General features: G+C 48.6%; 1 protein-coding gene across 12 annotated transcripts in view; it reads right to left on the bottom strand.

Annotated features, from left to right (window-relative positions):
• Positions 1-730: 730 nt before the first annotated feature.
• Ankrd6 (ankyrin repeat domain 6) overlaps positions 731-25,247 on the bottom strand; it is a 137,132-nt gene continuing 112,615 nt past the window's right edge. For 2 of the 12 annotated variants that reach the window (XM_087550449.1, XM_087550450.1), the window contains exons 5-16: positions 23,738-23,836; positions 21,975-22,073; positions 20,607-20,705; positions 19,505-19,603; positions 18,643-18,720; positions 15,178-15,282; positions 14,007-14,138; positions 13,513-13,698; positions 12,109-12,261; positions 6,499-6,612; positions 5,181-5,402; positions 741-3,427 (exon numbers count right to left, since the gene is read on the bottom strand). In XM_087550449.1, the coding sequence (XP_087406575.1) occupies positions 3,422-3,427; positions 5,181-5,402; positions 6,499-6,612; positions 12,109-12,261; positions 13,513-13,698; positions 14,007-14,138; positions 15,178-15,282; positions 18,643-18,720; positions 19,505-19,603; positions 20,607-20,705; positions 21,975-22,073; positions 23,738-23,836 (1,392 nt within the window). In that variant the 3' untranslated portion in view covers positions 741-3,421. 12 annotated transcript variants of the gene reach the window in all.

The following is a 25,247-nucleotide window of genomic DNA, read 5'->3' on the forward strand; positions in this document are numbered from 1 at the left end:
AAAACAAAAGTTGTCACCCTAACAAGTCAGAAATCACAGGATTTTAAGAAATTATATTCACATTAAGTGTGAACAGTTAAGAATATACGTTTTTTATTCACTGTATGTATGTACACTGTAGTTATCTTCAGACACACCAGAAGAGGGAATATGATCTCATTACAGATGGTTGTGAGCCACCATGTAGTTGCTGGGATTTGAACTCAAGACCTCTGGAAGAGCAGTTAGTGCTCTTTTTTTTTTTTTTTTTTTGGTTCTTTTTTTCGGAGCTGGGGATCGAACCCAGGGCCTTGCACTTCCTAGGCAAGCGCTCTACCACTGAGCTAAATCCCCAACCCCAAGTAACCTTATTTTATTTATTGATTTTTGGGAGAGAGCATTTTTCTGAGCCCTGGCTGTCCTTCAGTTTGCTTCCTATACTAGGCTATCCTCAAACCCTCACAGGACTGCCTGCTTCTGTTTCCCTTGTGCTGGTATTAAAGGTGTGTGTCACCATGCCCAGCCTTGTATCTTTTTTTAAAAGTGATATTCTGTCTTATACCTAGTGGATTTAATATGCTTGCATTCACCAAGTTAAAGGACTTCTCACAGACACAGATTGCACCCACTTTGTTTTGACGGAAGACGCCTGATGTTGACTTTAAACTGGATGCATTTGCTCTACATCTGTAAAGTGGCTGGGTGTGGGCTCATTCAGGAATTTCTAAGTGCAGTGAGCAGAACTAATGACTATAAAAAAGTAGGATACCGACAGAACTCAAACGTTTAATGCTTATAGGAGACACAAGTTCAAGGTGACTAAAAAAATTAGACAGCATGCCTTGCACACACAAATCTAAACATGAAAAACCTGTATTTTGGACTCCACATCAAAAGTGATGCTAGACTAACACTTTCACCCCGGCACAGATGCTCAGTATGCACTCTAAGGGATGTGCTAACAATTACCTGTTTTTTAAAAAGGACATTGATATGCAACACTACTGTTTTATAACATGTTTCTTCACGGCTGTTGACACTTTTTAGGCCTCGGTTTGAAACATGACCTATTGTGAGAGTGTATGGTATGAGCAGTTATCTGTAAAAGTACAGCTGGGATATTTGCTTGTTTTTTGCACACAGCACGAGGGGAAAGACACAGCTGATCCTCAGTGCTGTACAATGCTGAGGACCAATTGCCACAAACCTAACACTGATGTTACAAACAAAACATGATTGGCCATGGGGCTCACTCCTTTAGTCCCAACTCAGGTGGCTGCGACAGGAAGGTCATGAGACCAAAGCCAGTCTAGAGTACACGGTAAGCCTTCCAAAAACAAGCCAACCACCACTTCCTCAGAAGTCAACCCTGTGGGTAAGGGGCTGACTGGCCTTAGACAATAGCCTGGTCTTTATGCTTAATGACTTGACAAAAACATCCATTCACAGTGATAAGCTGCCTGCTTCTCATAGGTAGGAGGATATCATCAAAGCACTGCCACTAAGATATTCTGTGGTCTAGACTTGATGTTCAGTTACAGTTGATTTCTGCTCTTCTTGTCAAGGGTTTCTTGAGGTAATGAGTATTCTAATAGTGAAAATAACTCATGCTGAACTCGGGGTTTCATCTCTTACTTAGTATTAGGCAGTTCCCAATAATTTGCTGTATGAATAAGGAGTGATCCTACAGGAGTGAGTGACATTTTGTTGTGGGTAGTGTCATAGCAGGGCTCAGGTGCAAGTGAGCTGAGGACAGGACTCCGGTGAAGGAGAATGGGGAAGGGCTGTACCTCCCAAGAGGTTGAGGATAGGTCGGTCCCAGGAAATAATTGGGCTCACTGGATGATGCATACCCAATATCTGCCCTGTCGTGTTTATACGAATGTCTATCCGTGGATTGTCACTATAAGCAAAAGGAAGAACTTGGCTTGACCAAGGCATAAATGCATACTATTCCGCAAAGATCACTTCTCTTTGGCTCAATGAACAGCATTTTAGTTACAATTCATGGATAGTAGTTATTAGGTCCTTAGGCTTAGAGAAACATACGTTTCTATGCATATGTGGAGACAGACATAATCCGTGTTCCATGTACCAAAGGATTAGGCAAATCCAAGGTCCCAACCAAGATAGAGTCACCACCTCAGTCTGGTACATCTTACTCAGTAAACAGGCAACGCCTTTTGACGGCTTGATGTTCTTCAGTGAGAAGTCAATTCAAAATTAAACTTTCGTGATATTTCCTGATTTCTTTACAAAACATGGAACAAACGTCTTGACTCTAGAAAGGTAATCTAAGGTAACTGGCTGGAGTTGTTTGGTGAATATTTTTCCATTAATCTGCTCAGTTATTTGGCCAAAATCACAGTAACTGACCAATGGTTTAAACCCTTCTCACTTGACAGTCAGCAATTGCTACTCCTTTATATGATCCTTAAACTTACTTGAAGACACACTGGACACTGAGGTCATTACAGTGTATATCCTCACAACCTGAAAGGGTTTCACCCCTTTAAAAGATGAACATCTTGAGTTACATGGGAGAAAGAGGGCTTCCCGCATCTGAGTCCCAGCTCTGCTAGAAGGACCGTCTAGGCACAGCAGGTGTGTTGGCATGGACGTGAATGGCTACTGGGTTCCCAGAGTTCTCTGCTTTGCTTCTGACACACTTCATGAATCACAGACGTGGGTCACACCTCCTCTTCTTGGTGTCTTGCTGTTTATAGACATCTTCCCAGGATTCATTTTAACCAGTGAAGGCCTTGTAACTTCAGAGCACGAAGTATGTGTCCACAACCAATTAGTGACTCTATTAAAGGCAAATCCACCTTGTGCATGACAACCAACTCCGGGGACACAGTTACTTTGCTGTTATCAAGCTGGAAACCCTGCTGGGTCCACTTCAGAATCTGGTTTTACTTGTGCGTCTTTGTGCGCAGCTTGGCAACCTCCTCTTCTAGACTCCTGATGTGCTCCTTCAGTGTGGCCTCATCTTGCTGAGCTTTCTGACTGGCCTGGCTTCGTGCTTCTTCAATTTTCCGTTCGTACCACTTTTCCATCTGAGCAGAAACAGCCTCAAAAAAATACTGGGTTAGCTCCAGGGCTTGCGAGGCATCTCGGGCGTCACTGCTTGCCGCGGATGGCTGCTGCCCACTGGGGCTGCTGGCTGTCGGTTGTTGGCCTCGATGCTTGGTCTGCCCACCTCTCGCAGACTTCTTGGTTTGAGTGCCTCGGTTGACACAGGACCCAGTCTGCTGATCACCCAGTCTGGAAGCAGCCGGGGCCTTGACCTTCCTTAACCCGGAGCCTGTGCAATCAGAGGGAAGCAGCTCCTGCTGGTGTCTGGGGACAGCAGTGGCATTGAGTGCCTTGTCCTTGGGCCTCACAACCTGAGAGGAGCTGTCGGAAGCTGCTCCCGGCCCTGCAGCTACCACTGGTTGGTCTACAGCTGTTTTCAAAGGAGAGACAAACATCAGAGCACACTCACATTCAGCCATAGGACTGGGGGTGCTGAGAACATCAGCTTTGCCGGGACACCCACCCACCCACCTGCTTCTCCGTGCTTTCCCTCCCTCTCTCCCACTTTATCGCCAGGTCTCCCATCTAAGTTCATCAGGGCTTTCTCCGATTCTGTGTTAGCCATAGGAATAACATATTGGCTAGATTTCTGACCTTTCCGTGTTGACTACCATAGATGTCTCTGGGTCTTGTTTCTAATGCGTAAGGATGACAAAACTTACAAAGTATCTCAACACAGAAAGAGCGCTAATCTCTGAGGAGGAAGATGTTCCCTTCACTTCTGGGATATAAATCCTGTGTATCAATTTGGTTTTTGGACCCTTTGTTTGGGAAAGGGTCTTACCACGTAGTGGAACTCAAGAGATCCCCCTGCCTTTGCCTCCTGAATGCTGAGAACAAAGTTGTGTGTGCCATCACACCCCACAGGTAACTCTTTCTTAGAAGTGATTTTAAGGTTACGGCAGAGTCGAGAGGAAGGTAAGCCACACTCCTCATCCAGCTCTTCAATCCACGTTGCAATCACCATGGCCGGTTCCAGAGCTAGCCCTAGCATGAGAAGTGGGCTCAAGATGTTTCTAAACTTGGCTGGCACAGAGCTAAAGCCGTGTAAACAGATAGGGCTATATTAAGCACCTGACCTTGTATCAAAGCTCCCCATTAGGACCTAATTACCAAAATATGTATACACATAATGGAGTTTGATTCAACCATAAAGGAAAAATTATACTATTTGCAAGAAAAAGGATAAAACCTGAGATTACTGTGGTAAGTGAAATAACCTAGACTAAAAAGAGGCAGGTCATACATGTTTTTCCCTCACATTCAGAATCTAGAATTTTTTTTTTTTTAAATAAGGTCTTGCTATTTTAGAACTTGAAATATAGAGCGGGCTGGCCTTGAACTCACAGGGATACATCTGCCTCTGCCTCCCCAAATGCTGGATTAAAGGTGTGTGCCACCATGTCCAATTAGAATCTAGACTTTTAAGGATGAAGAGGAGCTGCTGTTTGGAAAGGAATAAGCAGCAGGGTACCAGGTGGAATTTGAGGTGATGCAGGTATGTGGAAATGTAACAAAACCACTTTGTTCAATGGACACATGCTAGTTTTAAAAATTATCAAGGTTACTGACTGCAGCTAAAGAGTCACCATTTAAAGCATGTCTTAACACCTAGGGCAAGGTCAGGACGCTGGTGGCTGCTTAAAGGCTTTGCAGGTTCAAGTAAAAGCAAGAGGCCACTGAAATAGGAGCAGCAGGGGAAAAGGCCTGCCTGGGAGAAAGCTGGGCCTTCATCACTCCGCATCACAGGACCCACCGAGCCTCGACAGAAGCTAAGGTCTACAGGCAAGTCCATGGGAGCGTTTTCTTCATTAATGGTGATGTGTGCACTACCACTAGTAGGCGAGTGGCCCTGGAGTGTAGAAGAAAACAAGCTGACTGAACTGGACCAGGGTTTCCTTTAAGGTCTGTTTCAGTTCCTGCCTTCAGGTTCCTACCTTCAATTCCTGCCCTCACTTCCCTTAGTCATGGAGTGTGGCCTGGGATGTTTAAGCCAAATTTCTCCCCAGGCTGCCTTTGGTCCTGGTGCCTAAAACCACAAGGACACCTGCCAACATCCCTTGCTTTACTCTGCACTCTCACGTGGTCTGCTTACTTCAGGCTTCCTAACATTCGTGCCTTACTGTGTTTGCTGCAGCTCCGGAGTGTGGACGATCAATATTCAGGTCAGGAAGGAGGAGGAGTGGATCTCTTGAGAGACTGTGTGAGTGTGAGGTACCTGGAGAGGAGTCGGAGGGAGATGGTGTGGATTTAGCTCTAAAGGTCCGAGACTCTCCCGAAAGTCTCAACTCCAGATTCTGGATCTTCAACATACACCAGGATTTCAGTTCATCCACCAATGACATCTAAAATAACGAGTAACACACAGAGATTGAGTGTGCTGAGGGTTATGAGTTAAAGCACCAGAGTTAAACTTTTGGGAGGCTGGAGGTGTGGCTCAGTGGTTAAGGGCAGACTGCTCCTTCAGAGGACCTGAGTTCTATTCCCAGCACCCAGATGTCAGTTCATAACCATTTTTCCATCTGTAACTCCAGTCGCAGAGGATCTAAGGGCACCAGGTACCCAAATGGTACACAGACACACATGCAGACAAAACATCCATACACACAAATCAAATAATCTTTTAAACAATTTTATTTAAAGATTTATTTTATGGGCTGGTAAGATGGCTCAGTGGTGACAGTGTTTGCTGCCAAGTCTAAAAACCTCAGTTCAATCCCCAGAACCCACGTAGGAGGAGAGAACTGACTTCTACAAGTTGCCTAAGCTCCACGCATGTGCCTTGGCATGCACATCTTCTTCCCAACCCACCATGACAATCTGTGTATTTGTGTGAACATGTATGTAGGTACCCCTGGAGCTAGAGTGACAGGTGGTTGTGAGCAACCCAGCGTGGGTGCCGGGTCCTCTAGAAGAACAGACACATTCTTAACTACGGAAGTAATGCTCTAGTCCCGGAGAATGACCTTTTAAACTCTGACACTTGAGGTTACAATTGGCACATATAAAAGTTAGGGTTCATTCATTCTCCCACAGGCCATGCCTGCCACCAAGCTAAGGCTCTGAGTCACCCAGAACTCAGGTGCCTAACTCCTTACAAATTTTCCAAACCAGTGATTTTGGCTGTTCTCACAAACTCAGTCCCTCACAAACTCACAGGGACCAGTCCCATTTGTTGGCCTAGAAAAGCAGTAGACTCCTGCACAGGGAACGGAAGAATGACCGACTGGCAAAGATGGCCTTTCCAGCACACTGCCCAGCAGGCCCAGCAAGTTGCTCACATAGAACTACGCACCCTTTGCTCCTAACTTTATTCTGGTTACAGAAACAACAGGCTATGGTCTTCGCATTCTCAGCCTCTTGGTTTGCATCGCTAGACCTGGACCAGCTCGGCAGACATGGTAGGCCAGCAGTGAAGGACTGACAGACACTGGTTCTTACCTGACGTTTCTCTCCCTCCTGCTTCTCAGCAGCCGCATGCTGCTGCAGGCGATTCAGACATTCCGTTCTCTCAGCTGACAGCCGCTCCACCATCAGTTTGTCCAAAACGCACATCTAGGGTTCAAGAGACAGAGTACATCCTAAAATAATCTAAGAACGGACTCTGGTCTCCACCCGTGAGCCGAGTCCACAAAACAGGCAATGGACTTCAGTTCTTCCTTCTGTCCTGTTTCGCAGCACGAAACTCTGGCTGTTCAGAGTCCCTGCATGTATTTCCTTAAGGCCACTGATGCCCCTTTTTTTTCATCCCAAAGTCCTAAGTGCTTAGTAGAGCACAAGTTCATAAAAATGCACAGTGTCTGTATATTTTATTTTGTAAATGTTGTTTTGTATATTCTGTATATGCATATGCAGATCATGTAGGCAGGGATTCTGACAGGCCCTAGAATATAAGTGCCAAAGCTGTCGTTAGGAATAACTATCTAAAACCCCGTGGGCATGTTTCCTATCGCCTTGGTAAAAGCAGTCAAGGCATGTGTGGAGGGGGAATAGAAGCTTTCAAAGACTGCTTACAAGGACAAGTGCTGCCACTCAGTCAAGACCTTCCTGGGGCCTTGTAATGATTCTGTCGGCCCTAACTCCTAGGCTACACCAACCTCATTGATCTGACGAGGTCCAAAAGAAGAGAACAAAGCTAGTGTTAGAAGGAGCCAGCCACAGGGCTCACTGTGACACACACGGACTTTCATGGGGAGGCTGCACCAGTTTCAGAGTGGGTACGTGTGTCTCTTGGGTTCCTATATTCTTCTATGAGCTGCTTACTCTCTCTATTTCCCAGGATGCCCTCTCCTTTTCTGCTACAGAGACGTCCACATCCAAAGCAGCCACATGTGCAGGGGTTCATTCCAAGCTACAGCATTTGGGGCTGGCGAGATGAGGAAGTGGTTAAGATCACTGGCTTTTCCTCCAGAGAACCCGGCTCAATTCCCAGCAGCTCACAATTGTCTGTTACTCCAGTTCCAGGGAATCTGACACTCTCACACCGATACACATTTAGGCAAACCAATGTATATACGAGCAAAATAAAACCAGAAGGGGGGAGGGGCGAGCGCACCTTGGCCCAGGTGCCTGACTTACACTGACCAGGTTTATGTTGTTGTAAAATATAAAAAATAAAAGTATGGTTGTCTTTTACCTCCCTAGGTTCAGCACCGCAGTGCCTCAAGGTATCTGCTAGATATCTCGGTGGAAACACATCCCAACTCCACGGCGGCCCAGTGTCTCCTGCCACGGCACACTTTTACTACACTCAAACCGTCACATAAAAGAACACACAACACAATAATCTTTGACCCAACTGGTAAGATATAATTGCCCACCTAAACATACAAAGCCCAGTACCATCCATCCCTTAGGAACATTAATAACAACTGTAAACACACAGAGCGGAATCCTAACGTCACCTGCCATGGCTTCTCACCCTCTCCTCTCTCCAGTCTCTTCCTCCTTTCTGTTCCAGTCTCCTCCTCTTCCTTCAAACTTCTCTCCCACCCATCCCTCCTTCTCCTCCAATGACAGGCCTCCTTCTATCCTGTACCTGCCCCTCACCTGTATTGTACAAATTCAATGGGGAGAAGGTTCTGCTGAAGTCACCTGAGTCCTGAGTAGGGACTAGGCTGCTGTCCTTGGGGCAGTGGAATTAGCATCAAAATACAGACAGCTCCAGGGCAAACCACAGCAGGTTTACATCTTGCCCTGGCCTCTTGGGAAGAGGATAGACTTTACCTATCAATCTGCCACCATCCGCACACTAAGAGGCTGTAAGGATCTAGCTCTCACCCGACACAGTCCTTTATGGGTACAGGTCAGCTAATGCATCATGACCTGAATAGTTTTCAAATCTTCTCTCCACAAATACAAGAGGCAGGTAAATCTGAAAAGGTTCAGCCTCTGTGGGCAGGGTAGTGCTCCCTCTACCCTGAATGCTGGCGGCAGAGGAAGGTAGGTCTCGTGTAGACCAGCCAGGGATACAAAGTAACACATTGTCTGAAAGAGGAGAGACAGGGCACACGCATACACAGGGGGTGAGGGTGGTGGTGGTAGGGTTGAGAGATTGGGGGGAGGGGTAAGGATGGGGGAGTGGTGTTAGGAGTATAGCTTCATCATAAACAAAGAAATAAAATTTGAACAGTAAAAGTTCCTTCATTTAACACAACCTTGGAAAGAAATACTAAGTGATGCCAAAAACTTTGAGCCAGCAACTCCTACTGGTGGACTGCAAATGGATACAACCTTTCCATGTGGTAGTCTGCCAGCATTTATCAAGAGCCTTGAGCATGAACACTGGACAGTTATCCTAACCCATGCCCAAGTCTGAGAACCCGAATTCAATCCCCAGGACTCACAGGGTAGAAGGAGAAAATAAAGTCGCATTAGCTGTCTTCTGACCTCCACCAACACACACAAATGTGTGCATACGCACACTAAAACTAAATGCAAAAACATTTTCTGTCTGAGAAGTAGCCAAAATTTTTCATATATAAACTTTCAACTTAACATGACTCATGAGCACAAGAAAATATTTAATAAGTGCTTATGTTAATTATGTCATTAATAGAATATTATGTAACTAAGTACATGGGTAAGTGGTCAGGATATATAAAATTAAGTGTTGGGAACATAACATGAGGGTTTTTAACCCCATGGATTTCCAGAGAAACCAGGAATGTTAAAAACATAGGATTTGGGGTTGGAGAGATGGCTCAGTGGTTAAGAACACTGACTGCTCTTCCAGAGGTCCTGAGTTCAAATCCCAGCAACCATACAGTAGCTCACAGCCATCTCTAATGAGATTCGATGCCCTCTTCTGGTGTGGCTAAAGACAGATACAGTGTACGTACATATAATAAATGAATAAGTCTTTTTAAAAATCCTAAAAAAAAAAAAGAAAAAAGAAAATGGGATTCTCTTTCCAATGGGAAAAATGAGACAAACAAACAAATAAAACAAGACAAAAAACCCAGAACTGTTTTTCCTTCCAGAAAGCTGAGAATCAGGCATGATTCACAGCCTGGTGATCTGCATTAACTGTTGGGCCAGGCCATATTAAGCTCCTACAACCAGAGGTGGCTAGTACTCTAATGTCCCTCAGGGCCAGGCACTCCCCAAGCTCCCAGACTAGGACTAGAGGTAGCAGATAGCTCAAATGACCCGAGTCAGGTAGACCTTTAGGCCCTTACCCTATTACAGGAAGTCTGTCCCTAGAACACATCCATCTTCCTGAATTTTGATGTAATCATGCACTGGGTACTGTATTACACCAAGAAACTTATTTTCCCAACTATACTAGGCTTAAAGATGTTGGGAACCAACTGTCTGGTATCAGACTCTTTAGATGTCTTCGTCCGTGCTGATGAAGTCAGTATGAACCTAGAGTTCATTCTCATCTCTCCCTGGTCTGCATCTCTGCCGACACCTGCAGGGAGCACTCACACGGCACAGGTTGCACTGAGGCCCCCGAAGGGTGGAAAAGCAAGCTGCCGGGACACAGAGGCCCGTGTTGTTCTAGAGATCGCCACGGCAGTTCTGAGTGACAAAAGAAAACCTCCAAGGATGAGTCAGTGGGCACCGAGGGATGGTGGTGGGAATCACATCCTTTTGTGGGGAGCACTTTCTCTAAGACATATTATTCTATAAGTTCCTTAAAGCACATCTCGATGAAAAGTCTTACCTGCTGCACGTCTCTTACTAGGAAAGTATGCTTTCACAGCAGAAGAACACAGTGCCCAGCTTAGCATCAGGAACCCTGAGGTCCCCGGAGATTCTGTGCCTCCGTGTGGAAGGCACTCTGGAGTTCACACCACTGACCATGGCACAGGCTTGCAGAAGTATTTCTTGGAACCTAAGCAACTGTTGACAGACATTACGGCAGCACTCGCAGGTCTTGCTAGGCACAGACTTGTGGGCCTCACTCAGAATTCCAGTTATGGCGATGAAATTCAGCAATGGAGATGAGGAATGGACCCAAGAATTCACCTCCCCAGCATGTGCTGCCGCCGCCTTGAGACCACACTCACAGAACCATGAACCATGGCCTCAAACCTTTCCGTTGACAGAAGTGCAAGGTTGAAGACACAACTTACACACTCATTAAGAAACGAGCAAATGAATCCAGAACAGGACAACCGGCCTGGGTGCTTAGAAGACAGAAAGCTGGAGGGGACCAGGAGGCACTCAAAGAGACCACAGAACCCCCATCAGGTGCACAAAGGATCCTCAACCAAGACTCAAACCAAACAGCTGGATGTGGTAGCACACGCCAACCGTCCCAGCTATGTTATACCTTTGAGGCCAGCCTGGGCTATGTGAGACTTTGTCTCAAAAAAACAAAAAAACAAAAAAACAAAAAACAACAAAACCTGTGGACAAAGAACTAAACAAAATTCTTGGGAACAACTGAGAAAGCATGGCCGTGAACTGGATATTGTATAATTACTGTTGATTCTCTTAGATGTGATGAACTTCGTGCTTATCCCCGGTGGGCACACTGTCAGGTGATGAGAGGCGAGATGACCGCAGGGCAGGGCCACTCAGTCTCCCTCGGTTCCAGAAGAAAAACAGAGAGGCGCTAAGGGGGGACAAAAAGCCAAGAACTAAAGCTGGGTGTGGCCTCTGCTTCTGATCCAGCACTTGGAAGGAGACCAGAGTTCAAGACCAACCTGGGCCATGAGGTGTGACTTTTCTTAAAACAAAACTAGAGAATTGGTTGGCTCTCAGTACGAGTATAAAAGAACTCATTACTTCAGTCTTCTCTCGGCTTTTCTTTGTGTCAGACAGTTTTCCTGATGAAAAGCTGAACAGAGGAGCTGGGGGTGTGCCTCAGTTGGTAGGTCCTGGCTCAACACGATAGGGGTTCGGACCCCAGCACGCGAGAACAGGGGTGGCGTGCAGATCTGCAACCCCAGCATTTGGGAAATGGAGGTGGAAGATCCAAACTCCCGGGTCTCCTCAGCTACAGTGAGTCTGGGACGAGCTTGACCCCACATGACCCAGTCTCAGAAGAGCGCAGTTGAAGAAAATAAACCTAAATATCAATAGTTTTTTTTTTTTTAAATCACCACAGGCTTGTGGGCAATTGGCATCCTCTCTAATGCTGCTTTTTCTTAAAACAAACAAACAAACAAACACTCTCTGAAATGAGAGTGTATTGCTTTTTTTTTTCTCTTTCTTTTTCCTTTTCCTGTTTTTGATTTTTAAAGACAGAGTTTCTCTGTGTAGCTCTGGATGGCCTGGAACTCATTCTGTAAGACCTGCCTGCCTCTGCGTCTCCTGTGCTGGGATCAAGGGTGTGCGCCCCCATCACCTGCCACTTTTCTTTCTTGTAAGAGACAAAGTCTCACTATGCTGCCCAGACTGCCCTTGAGTTTGTGATCTCCTGACTCAGCCTCTTAAGTGCTGACATCACAGGCATGTGCACTCTGCCTGGCAGGAATGCATGACTTCCATGATCTTTATGTGTGCGAGGCTGCCACATGCTGGGCCAGGGATCTACCACTGAGCCACAGCACGAGCCCTTCACAGCTGTCATGGAGAGACGAGTCCCTTGCTTACTTGGTGCTGGCTCTTGCTCTCCATGTGGCCCAGCTTTGTGTTCACTTTGTCCTGCACTGTTCCCAGCTCAGCTCTTAACTCCTCCACAGCCGCCTCCAGCTGGTTCTCCAGCTTGTTGATCAGAGGCTCACAGCGACAACCTTTGATTGGTGCCTAGGAGGGAGAGGAAAAGGAAGAGGGTGGAAAGGTGGCTCCCTGGGCAAGACTCCTTGCTGTTTAAGTTTGGGGGCCTAAGTTCAGATCCCAGAACCCATGTAAAAATGCAGGTACGGCCAGCAGTATGTCTGTAATCCCAGAGCTGGGGAGGCAGGGACTGGAGCTTGCTGGCCTTTAGGTTCAGTGAAAGACCCTGTCTCAAAGGATAAGGTGGGAAGGATAGAGCAGGGCTGGCTTCTGCAAGGGCACACACAGGAGTACGCACTCAAAAACATGCACACAAACACACTACACTCACAAGTATTCTCTAGACACAGGAACACACGACACAGACACAGACACAGACACAGACACACACACACCACACACGTTGAAATTTGGTCTGTTGCTAATGCTAAATTCTGTACCCAAAGGTCTAGGCCTACCAGTAAATTCTCAGCTTTTGTTGAGCTTGTTCCTTAACTATTGGTTAAATAAAACTGGTGACAGCCAATTATCGGAGGGATTAGAGGTAGGTGGGTTTTTACTGGGTTGGGGGTGGAGAAGCATGAGGAAGAAAGGAGAGGTGACAAGGGAGAGAGAAGAAGGCACCATGCAGAGAGAACTACTGTGAGTGCATGGCCAGGAGAAACAGCAAGTGTTTGGGGCACACTGCTGGGGAGGTAGTCAGGTCAGCAGTTGGAAGAGTAGATTAGGGGTTACCCCCAGTAATTGTCAAAGCCAAATAAAATAATCATAGTCTGAATCTCATTTATTCGTAAGCTAGTCACAGATAAGCTTAAATTAAATTGGTTGTACTAAACACACACACACACACACACACACACAGAGAGAGAGACAGAGACAGAGACAGAGACACAAAAAGACAGACAGACAGACAGACAGGTTGAAATTAGCCCTTCTTTATTCAATAATCATCTTGAGCAGGATACCAGGGGGAAGCAGAAGACTCAGGAGGCCAGACTAATCCCCATGCTAGCTTTGGAATGTCCCATGGGTCGAGCACTGGATCCAAAGGCACTAAGATTCTGAGCGTGAGATTCTGAGGGCACCTATCTTAAAGAGGTTCGAATCCACCCACCTGGAGCCTCAAAGCAGAGGTCCCCTACGGATGGTAGGGAATGCTGCAGGCGGTGACTCCCTCCCCAACCCTGGGGTCTACATGGCAGGGCACATCTGCACAGGTTTGGATTGGGCCAACCACGAGGCCTCGGCCTCTGCAGGGCTCTGAACCATGCCACTGTGTACCTGCATCACTTTCCCGTCCTCGCCACGGTACAGCGTGTAGAGCTGGTACGCCCTGAACCCGTGGGGCGGTGGTGGGGACCAGCATCGATGTCTGCTCTTCTTTTTTTGGTGGTGATGACCATGTAGGTTCTTTTGGTGTCCAGGTTGTTGGTCTGCTGCTGGGGTGGGGTCAGATAGTGCTGACACCTGTAGGAAGGAAGGGTCGCCACTTCTAAGTCCCGGCAACGCCCCAGACTGACACCCTGCCAGCATCTTCTGTCTCCCATGCAACACTACATAATATAATCCTACCTCAAAAGTAAAAAATAAAGAGCCCCCCCCTTGGTTCTGGGCTCAGAGCAGCACCCAGAAACCCAGAGCACCATCTCCTTCTAAAGCCAGTGAATTTCATTTCTGTGCCTGTTCCCACACAGCCAGCCGAAGGAATGCTGTCACCCTAGACCCTCTTGCAAGCCAGCCCCATGGCTCCCCTCCCCTCTCTGCTTGCTCCTGACCTCTGGCCTTGACTTTCTCCTCCTTTCATCCTTTCTTGGCTCCTGGGAAGCTGGTGGGCAATCTCTCCTAGCTTCTTCCTTTTCGGGTACAGCTTGTTCACTGCTGGGGGTGTCTCCTGCTGAGACGCTTCCCTACAAAGAAAAAGGCCCCGAATTATTCCACTCGGGCCTTTTGCCTCTGACTCCAGCTGGGATACTGGTGCTTGCAAGACTCCATCCAATAATGGAAGCTCAGGGACATTAACCAATGACAGATGTCTTCTACATAGTGGGCGGGCTCAACAGCTTCTCTTGTGTGGCCGACTGGCCTTTTATTTGTAGGAAATGAAGCATGCTCTTAGGTGTGTACTCTGATGCTTGCTTTAAAGGTGTGTGGCACCATGCCCAGCTTAGAAAAAGTCTCTGTATCATGGTCCCTGCCAAGAACTCTCAGAGAGCTGGGCACATCGCACGTCTTTAATCTCTGAGTTCAAGGCCAGCTTAGTCTACTTAGTGAGTTCCAGACCAGCCAGGGCTACACAATCAGACCTTGTCACCCCGCACCCTCTGCACTTCCCCCCCACCCCAAAGTGTCCCTGGTCTTACAAGGGACACCATATTGTTCACTGCCCAGTGGCACCTACTGAGGGGTGAACAGAACAAAGGGGACTCCAATGCCAGTTCATAACCTGTGTACTATCCAATCCACGTGTGCCGGGTGCCATCCTTTGCTGATGTGCACACAGAAGCCAGAAGAATTGCCTTGGTCCATGCTGTAGTTAGAAACTGACGAGGCAGCTTGCCCTGGTTGGTCTCAGAATCACCTAGAAAGCTGTTCCCAACAGACCAGGTGCCCCACCTAAGCTCCTGTTCCAGCAGGTCCAAGCCAACCCCTGAGAATCTCTGTTGCTAAGAAGGCTCCAGGTAACAATATGGCAGCGCAGCCAAAGTTCTGCACACCTCAGGGCGCAGTGCGGGTGTACGCACGATGGGACAAAGGCCAAGGACACATGGGACACACAGGGAGGATGAAGGCCACTCACTCACATACACATAAAGACACAGGATCTGGAACTATGGACAGAACTAGGGACCCCAGGGAGGGGGCAGCAGCCTGGCCCCAGGGGGAAGGACAGGCTGAGGAGGGCGGTAACTAGAGGGCATCTGGGGTCTGCGGAAGAGTCCCCCATACCTTGCTCTGGGCCACCTCATCTCTGGGCACAGACTGAGCCCTCCTCTCTTCCTTGAGCCTCTCCCTCCTTTTCCTCAGGCTTCGCCCACGACTGAAGCGCAAGATCTAAAAGAGACAAATACCACAGTTGTAGGGGTGACGGGGACACAGCATCAGCATGGGGCAGAGAATCCTCCCTGGGCATGGCACTCTGACCTAACAGAACCCACAGCCTGGTGGGAAACAATGTCATAGAAACCTCTGGACCTTGCTTGTATGCCTCCTTCTCCTCAGTCTTGTGCTGAGCACAACAGGGACCCAGAGAAGGGTAGGATATCGTCTCTGATCACAAAAACTTCTAAGATGGTAACAATACCAAGCGTCCATGTGCTGGGCTGGTGTAGCCGGATAGTTATGCACAGCCTAACTCCAGAGAATGCCACCCCCTCAGAACTAGGACAGGAACGTCAAGCCATGCGGGAGGCCTGCTCCAGGCAGTTTCGTTTCCCACCTTCCAGTTCCCTTGGCCAGAGTGCATACCCCAAACACTGTCGACTTAATTTGGACAACATGGAGGGCATCTGTGAGCCATCAGACTAACTGTGGTGACCCAAAGGAAGACTGTTGTCTGCCCCTCACAATGCAGTTAAGGTAGAGGGGTATAGACCAGCAGATGTTGGGGTACCCAGCAGCTTCTGGGTAAGGAGCTCTAGCACATGGTTTTGGCTACTAAGCTGCTCGTCATCAGAGGGAAAGAAGGGAGCTGCTGGGACCAGGAGACGGCCATACCTGAGTCACTGCTTGCCCTCAGTCACTAAGATGTGTGTTTAGCCGCAGAACACAGATCTGAGGAACCAGGGGCCTTCAACTTCTGGCCCAGAGTCTCAGAGCCACTGCCACAAACCAGTTAGTGATAGTTCAGACTCGTCGTAAGTCAAGTCTGACAAAGCCACCAGCACTGATTGTTCGCTTGGTCTGTGGGATCTTACATCAAGGCACAGCTGAACTCAAGCCTGAACTTCTTCACATTTGTGAAACGCAGCCACCATTTACGACAATTGACTCGGGTCATCTGAAGCCAAAACTGCAGCAGCAAGCAAGCGTCCCTCCTCAGATGTGCTATTAGCCCTGAGAGGAACAGTAAGGCCCACAGCCATTCTCAGGGTAATGGGGACCAAACAGAACAGCACAGCACTTCCCAGGCTGCGGCAATCAGTGAATGCTGGCCCAGAGGCCTTGGTCACCGAAGGCTACACTTAACTAAGGGCTTCAGCGAAGGGACTTTTGTTTATAGGCAAAGCAGGTAGCAACAAACGATAGGTAAAGAGTGCGTGTGTGTAAATTCAGAGTCCCTCAGTGCAAGGAGGACATGTGGTAAGTAAAACCATATATGGAATGTGATGGCTTGTCTATGTTTGGCCTTGGGAATGGCACTGTTGGGTGGTGTGGCCTTGTGGTGTGGGCTTTAATACCTTTGTCCTAGCTGTCTGGAAGTCAGTGTTCTGCTAGCAGCCTTTAAATGAAGATGTAGATAGAACTCTTAGCTCCTCCTGTACCCTGCCTGCCTGGACGCTGCCATATTAAATATATATGCATGCAGTACCCACAGAGGCCAGAAGAGGGCACTGGATCCTTGGAACTGGAGTTACAGATGGTTGTAAACTACGATGTGGGTGTTAGGAATTGGACCTGGGTCCTCTGCAGGAGCAGTCAGTGCTCTCAGCTCCCAGACTACCTCCCCAAACCCCTAGGCCACTGCTAAACAGAAATGCAGAGGAGAACTGTTCAGGAAGAGAGCAGAGGTGAAGATTCTTGAGCTCTGCTCTGGTAGACAAGTGCCAGATGGGACAAACACACACCACTCTTTGTGCCTGGTGACTTGCTGAGGACCAAGCTGAGTATATCAAGGGCTGGAATGACAGACAGACAGACCGCTGATGACATTTCTATGGCACTCCCTACTTTCCGGTTATGACAGACCAGCAGCAGTTTTCTATCTTTTGCAAAGTGCAAGTGAGGTGGGGTACCCCACCGTTGCATGAATGGGGTCCTGGGACCCTGGGGGCAACAGGGAATTAGGAACACAGAGGCACGTAGACAGACACAGAAAAGCTGAGGTCACTCTGATGGGGTGGCTGCAGCACGCTGGAAGCTGAGCGTGCTCACTATAAACAGATGAACAGGGGGCTGAGGTTACTACACGCAAGGGGCGGGGTTCATTGTCAACCACTGAACCAGGAGGCAGGTTTAGCTACCCTGAGAATGAGCAGTCTCTGAAGGGGGCGCAGTCTTCAGAGTGTAAACGTCTGTGGGGACAAGTGGTGGTGAACGGTTTTGCACGCACTTTCAGCATCCGCACATGGACCAGAGGGATTTCAAGCCCGGCTGTCCTCAGCTTTGAGAGCTCATTGGCTTGGCCACCCCTCCAACACCAGCCGGGGAAAGGAGCATCCTCCATGGATCTAAGGCATCAGAGTCCTCGACACGGCCATTCTCATCTCAGCAACACACATTCCCTCAGGATTTCATATTATTTTTCTAGTAGCTTCTCACCCCCCATGCTTGATCCGAGTGTGTGGTAATGCAGACACCCCTGAGTAGGACCGACTCCACATGTGCCTCTTACAAAAGAGGAGAACTGTAAGCAGTCTAGGAACTGCTGCCAGTCATAGCAGCGTGAGGGCCACGTGACAGGCTGGGCCCTGGTACTAGCAGCATGGTGCCTGGAAGCTTCTTTTCACTCCCCGGGCCTCAATAAGACGGGCAAACCTGTGTTTCCAGCCTTGCTCTGGGATAGCCTGCCTTCCCAACACTAAGAAAGTGACTCTTGCTTCCACTAGAGGAGGTGATGGTGAACACTCCAGAATGCCGTCCTGTCTTAGCTATGGCTTGAGGAAGGATGGAAAGGGTAGGCCCAGTTATACAGAGACTGTCTGCAGGGGGTAAAACTATGAAGGGGGAAAAAGCTGTGATTTCAGGGTGCCGCCGTGATTACAAACTCCTATGGTTACTTAACATCAACTCAATTAATGAAATCAGCCACCATTTCTGAGTAAGGAACAACGTATTCAGATCCAATTAAAGAAGGGGTGGGGGGACCTATTCTGTATTTCACCACCTCTGGTGGATACTTACTGATCTATCTAGACAGAGTGGTCCCTGACCTACCTTTCTTTGGGAAATGGCCCCTCATTTCTCCAAGGCCCCTGTCTGGTTTGAACTGGACCACTGTCTTCCCTTGCTGGGTATCTGAGAAGGGAGGGTTCAGGAAGCTCATGGCAGCAAGAGCACACCACAGAGAGACAAGGGCACCCTGGATAAAGAGCTGGCCTTGGCCCCACATGGAGTAGTACACTCTGTGCGCCTGGCTTCTTCAGTAGCCGTCAGTTCTAATTTATTCTCAGCTGGCCTCAGTACTTCGTGGCCAGAGGAATCCCGGCTACTGTGCCAGCCCCGCAGGAGCGGTAAGATGCGGTTAAGTCCTACCTGGGGAGCCTTGGTGAGGAGCAGAGCAACTTCGGGATTGTCGTGGTAGCGGGCGGTCTCCAGCGGGGTCTGCCCTGCCTGAGGAAAGACAGAGGGGAGGCAGGTGACAAAGGAACGCCAGGAGTAGGGTAGCTCCACTTCACACCACACTCCCAGACCTCAGCTCCTCGGTGGCCGGCATCAGCAAGGCCCATTAAAGCCTCTTAGCCTCAGAGGGGCAGGAAAAGAGGGAGGTAAGGGTGGGCATTTCTGTTGAACAACACAAAGGACGAGAAAGCCCAGCTAGGCATGAATTCTACGGGAGCAGCCTCAGAACAAAGCTCCAGTCATCATGCAGGTTGCACAATTAAAAGCCAGGAATGGATGCCAGTTGGATTCTAAAGGGAAGGAGAGTGTGTCCTGGTCATTGTGGACAACGCCAGACAGGTTCAGGGCTATAATGGAGGAAGAGGATGGGTTGGGGCAAGGCAAGCTAGACACAGAAACAAAGAATATCAGCTTCAATGCCTCAGGTCCCTTGGAGGAAGAAGGGACCTACGTCTGTGGGGCCTACAAAAGTGATCGGGCACACTGAAGAAGGGGGGATAGTCTTTCTCGAGAGAAAGGCAGCGGAGTTCTGGGCTTATCAACTGGTCAGGGGCCATCTTGAGACACACAGGCCAGCCTGTTGCGAACCCTTAGAACTATCCTCTTGCTAGGCTGTGCCCACCCAGCCCAGTGTCTAAAGGAGTTGTTAACTCCTGGGACTGCTTGGAGATGGCCCAATTCAGATGAGAGCCCCCCGGGGCTGTGGCTTGGGTGAAACTCTCTGGATCCTTAGGACCTGCGAGTCTGTGGAACTCATTGCTGCTGTTCAACTTACATTGTTCACAAGGGTCGTGTCAGCACCGGCTTCCAGCAGGATTTTAACTACCTTCTTGTGATTTAGGGCAGCGGCCACATGGAGGGCTGTGTCTCCAGCCTGCAAGCAACCAGAAGACAGCTTGATCGACAGATGTATTGGCTCTAGGCTAGCTATGCACCTCTGCCTAGAATGCTCTCCCAAATCCAGGCAAGACTTGTCATAAAAACACAAGGCTTTCTGTGCGAGCCTGGAAGAGACCCCAAAACTCAATGGTCAAGGCATTCACCACATCCTCCGTGTTGCCTGAGGAGTCCAGAAGCCACAAACCAGGATTACGTTTGTAGGGGTGAAAAGGACCAGTTGGGTAGCGGAGAATGGAGGGTCTCAAAGTTTCTGGATTTCAGACAGGTTTGGGAGCTAAGATCAGGTCACCCTGTATATCAGCCCAGGGAGGTCAGGGTTAGAAGCACTTGGCTTCTGAGCTCAGACTGAGGGAAAGCTGAGAACTTGTGCCTGCATCTCAGCCAGATGCGTGGACCCCAGAAAAGTTCATCTGCAGGCTCAGGGGGAGACACCGAGGCCCAGGCTTTGGTTAAAGCTGACTGCTTTCTGCACTTCCACCACCAGCCTTCACGTTTTCATATTCTCTTATAAGGAGTGTTCCCAGATAACCAGCCCTGAAAGGGAGACAGCTCCCAAAGGCACGATTTTAAAGAAACGGGAGACTCTGCAGCTCACACAGAAGAGGCAGTGTAGGGAACGGAACGGTGGAATTCGTGAGAAACCTGTCATCCTGGCTTCTTTTCTATGCCACACTCCTTCTTGTAGGTTTTCTTGGTAAAAATCCCAGTGTAAGCAAAAGCCACGGTAAGCTCTCCCCAAAATGTTCACTATGTGACTGCGGTGATGTGTGCTGGAACGGTAAGGATACGTGTCTAAGGATGGAGGCCGCCAGGTAAGCCAGGGCCACTGGAACAGTGAGATACCCACAGAGAACAGTGCTGGTGGGGTCCCAGACAAGTCGGAAGGCAGCACTTCCCAGCAGCCTCTGCTCCTGTCCTTATTCCATTAGGCTGCCCTGTGGGGGGCACACAGTGCATGGAGAGGTGCTGGCACTGACCTGGTTCTTTTCATGAACAGAGCAGAAAGCACTGAGGAGGAGTCTAACAACGGACAAGTGGTTATAGCGCGCAGCCACGTGCAAGCAGGTGTCCCCTGCCTGTGGACGGAAAACAAACTCTAAGTAGCCAGCGGTTACACAACAACAACAACAACAGTGAAGGTCATCACTTAAAAGCTGGCAGACAAGTGTATGCTGTGGGGAGCACGAACCTATAACATGGCTGCTCCAACCCCAAGAGTCTTTGTTTTGCTTTGCTTCTGTGCATATAAAACTAGATGCTCACTTTCCACGAGCGCTTTGGAAAAGCTAATGTGGGTGATAATGGAGCCTGAGTGACCTCCCCGACAGCACAAAGTGTCTGAAATAATGAAGTGAAGACCCGTAATCTTGCTTTCGAAATGAGTTTCCCAGCAGGGACCCATGGCAGCTGGAAGGCTGCTGTCATCCCCCATGAAGCAATACAGAGCAGGGAGCTGAGGAGTCAGACGCACAATCCTGCTTAGTGGGCAAGGCTAGACTCCACTGCCTTTGACAACACAGGGAGACATCGCTGTATTCTACAGGCTCTGGCCGGTGTTTTCTTTCTGTCTAGACAATCGCAGCCACTTAGCACGGCTGTCTCAGTCCTTTGGACTAAGAGACAGCCAATGCTAGGATTCAGAGAATTCTAGAACTATATTATCTAAGTCTGCCCCCAAACAGGGAGATACTGGCAATTTCTGAGAGAAGCTTAAACCACAAGCTTTCCACAGAAAACACGGGAGGAAGGATGTCCTCAAGCCCTTCTAGTGACACACTGTTCTAGAACTACTGCTCTGTCTACACTGCCATTGTCAACAGCTGCCCTTTGAAGAGGCTCGGCACTGAGTACCATGAATAGCCCTGCCTGGGACTGTCCTTGCAGCAGCCATACAACCCTCTATGTGGGTGGGTAGACATCCTTAAATCATTTGTACCGGTCGTTCTCAACCTTCCTAATGCTGCCACCCTTTAATGCAGTTCCTCGTGCTGTGGTGACCCCAGCTGTAGAATTATTTCTGTTGCTGTTTTGTAACTGTATTTTGTTACCGTTATGAATCACAATGTTAAGTATTTTTGGAGATGGAGGTTTGCCAGGGGGGTCTCGGCCCACAGAGTGAGAACTGCTTATTTACATACAGTCTTTCTGGTCCTGACAGACACACAGTAAGAAATGCTAAGGTAAACGCAAGGCATTAATGGGGAAAGCAGCATTTTCCCTAAGCGACCCCTCAGAAAACAACAAAGTCCTTATAGTTTGTAGATATCAACGCTGAGTCTGCTCTGGGGACATTCTTTCCCAAGGTCGTATGACAGTGCCTGAGAGAGGCTGGCGCTGTCACCCACATTATTTTTGAGGTCAGCCCGGGAGCCGCCCAGCAGGAGGACGCGTGTGCTCTGGGAGTGACTATTCTGGCAGGCCAGGTGCAGAGCCGTGTTCCCTGCCTTGGAGAGAGAGAGAGAGAAGGGGAGACGCGTTAGCAGCACATACCTGCAGACTTGCACCGTGAAATACTCACTCGGGGGAGTCAGCCATTGTCACATTGCACACAGTGACAGGGATGGATCCCAGCTGCTGTTTCCCGATACAGGAATGGTGGCTGCACAGTCCCCTCCCTTCACTCGCTTAGCCTTGACTTCTTTACCAGAGACAGAGTTTGAGCCTCCCTCCCGAGGCCCTGAGACTGTCATTGGTCCTTGTATTTTCTGAATCACAAGCACGAGTGCTGTGACACCAGTCTCAGAGGACTCTGTCCAGCATGGACAGTAGCTGTGTTATGGACACTTCCTGGAAGGGGAGGCTAACACGTGGCTTGTAGGCCTGTACCAGGAGGCCTGTCCCGGGAGGCCTGTACCGGGAGGCCTGTACCGGGAGGCCTGTACTGGGAGGCCTGTACCGAGAGAACTGTTTTCAATGTTTTGAAACATAAACATTTGAATTATGGAAAAAGGTTGACCTAAGGGGAAATACTTTGCCATTAAATAAATATCCCTTATGGGATATTTGAACCCAGGTTCAATTCCCAGCACCCACAAGCAGCTTACAACCAGTCAGTTCCAGGGACCTGACTCTGGCAGTAATTACACAACCACGTACACTTGTGTGAACTCATGAGCTATGATTCGTTCCTAATATACAGACTTTATGTAAGCCCTCCTCCAAGGCAGCCATTAGAAATGTGGCCTACAGTAGATACAAACCCTGAGTAACGGGTACTGACTCTTCAACGTGGTCCTGTTTTAGAAGCTCTTTTTAAACATGGCTCATTGGGATGACCTGAATCACCTTTCAGGGTCCCACAGGCTTTTGCCCATGAAGAGACCTCAAGAAATGTGAGCACAAGGCTGCCTGAGGAGAGCTGCTGACCACAGGTCTACTGCTGTGTCTCCCCAAGCCCAGACTCAGAATTCCTCCATTTCTCCATGTGAGACCACAGCCAGTCACCAACCATGCAAGTGCATTATGGGAAATCCCCAGGTTCCTAAACACTGGCCACCCCAGGAGAGAAAAGGCAACCCCTTCTCAACTCCCCTCCCTTCTCCAAACCTCTACAGATATTCTAAGGGTACTGACCACGCTTCTTTTATTTATAAAATAACACGTGCCTCTTCTCCTGATGGCTGAAGAAATAATCGGTTCGGTTTAGAAATTTTGGAAAGGGCACAAAAGTAAAAACGAACACCAGAGATTGATAAGTCTAAATGGAAATAGACAGCCACTGATAATACCTGGGCGATGTCTCTCCAGGCTAGCACTGAGCCAGCACCTTACACTCCTCCCCTGCATCTTTACTGCTTTGCGTATTGCTATCGTAGATACACCTAAGGATAAAGTTTTCCTAGCATGCCTCGTCGCTTTAAGAACAGAAACCTCAGACGGTAGCTACCATACAAACAGGTAAGAACTTCGTTTCCTTTTAGGGGATGCAGGGGCATTGACCAGCCAACCTACCTCTTCAGAGAACCGTCTAGGTGAGGCTGCCCCTGCAGCGTCCTCCATGCCCCAGTGAGCTCTCCCAGGCGACTCTCACAGATAGGAGACAAACAGGAGTAAAGATTCCCACAATCCACCTCATCTGTGAAGGAGGAGGTCAGCTGCCGGGCCTCACCTTGTTTCTGGCAAGCACGTTGGCTCCGGCTTTAACGAGCAGCTTGGCTGACTGGCTGAATCCATGCCAGGCGGCTTCATGCAGGGCCGTATTCCCATCCTGAGTAACACATGGGCAAGACAACACATTACCTAGGCTCTGGTTCCTCTCATCCAAACACCACACTACAGTAGCTGCAGGGCCTTCTGCAACTGGTGCCCATCGGAACCACGGATCACAGACAAAGATCTGAGTGGCCGGTTTCTCCATTCTCCTAGAAACAGCAGGACAAGAGCCACTCTGGACACATGGAGGAGAAACGACCTCGGGAGGTGCAGTGGGTGGTCAGGACGTAAGTCTCCTTGGAAGTGCACCATCCAGAAAGGCTCCAGAGCCCCCCACGGCTCTGTCTGAAGAAAACAGCATGGTTGGGATGGTACACTGTCCCCTAGGCACCACCATGCTCCTGATACCAGAAGACGCCCTGAAAAATGGGGCTTATTAGATAGAAAATTCCCCCAATCCCATTCCTTCACACACAAAAAATATTTAGTTATTGAAATAGAAGATACTGAAGATCTCACTAGCCCTGGCTGGCCTACAACTTGATATATAGACTAGGCTGGCCCCAAATTCAGAGACCCCGTGAAAGCTAAGATTAATAGCATGCAACACCATACCCTTGTCTTTGTCAAAATTTAGGGGTCTCTGGCTTACCATTCATCAAAGACACACTGACTGCAAATAAGTTAACCAAGACTTCTAGATATATGGCTTTTAAATACAAACAAACAAAATGACCGCCATCTGCCTAAGTTACTAGGAGAGAGGGAATGAAAGACCGCCAGGCAGGAACACACATGTAGTAGCTCCAGGCTGTCATGCTCAGGCAAGGGTACATTCTCCAGTTATGTACATTGAGAGATGTGCACGAAAGAGCTAAGGCCCAATGCACATGGCACCCAAAAGACGAGAGCCAGGGTTCCAGCATCGAGGAGCAGGGCAACGCTGGGGAGGGCAAGAGGTCACCAGGCCCAGCTGGGGCCAGTATTGGAGCAGCAGCAGAAAGAGACAGGAACCACTCCTGAGCCAGGGCCCTGGGATGTGCTCAGGTATCTCGTGCTGCATTTCCTGTCTGCTCACTTTGCTGCACTCGGGCGGGTGAGAGAAAGATACTGAGGCTGCACTGCACTAAATACAAACATCCACATCCTGAGATTTGACAATTTAAAAACTCAGGGTTAGTAAACAATGTGTCATTGGGATTCAAAACGCTGGGCTAGTATACAATGTATCACTGGGATTCTTAGAAGAAAGAAATGACTGGTTCCTTTTGTTTGCAATAGCTAAAAACTTCAACTTGCTTGTTCATCTAAAACACAGAGCCCCTGAGGATGCGTCTTCCTCTCACCTTCAAGGCACTTTCACAGGTCCTGAGTTCTGCATTTCCCTTCCTTTACCTCGACTTATTAGCAGAGCTTCAGCATAGTGGGAAGGGTTTTTAAACAAACACAAAATCTGGGGTCCCTGA

Source organism: Rattus norvegicus, chromosome 5 (assembly GCF_021556685.1).
Source record: "Rattus norvegicus strain SHRSP/BbbUtx chromosome 5, alternate assembly SHRSP_T2T, whole genome shotgun sequence".
NCBI classification, from domain to species: Eukaryota; Metazoa; Chordata; class Mammalia; order Rodentia; family Muridae; genus Rattus; species Rattus norvegicus.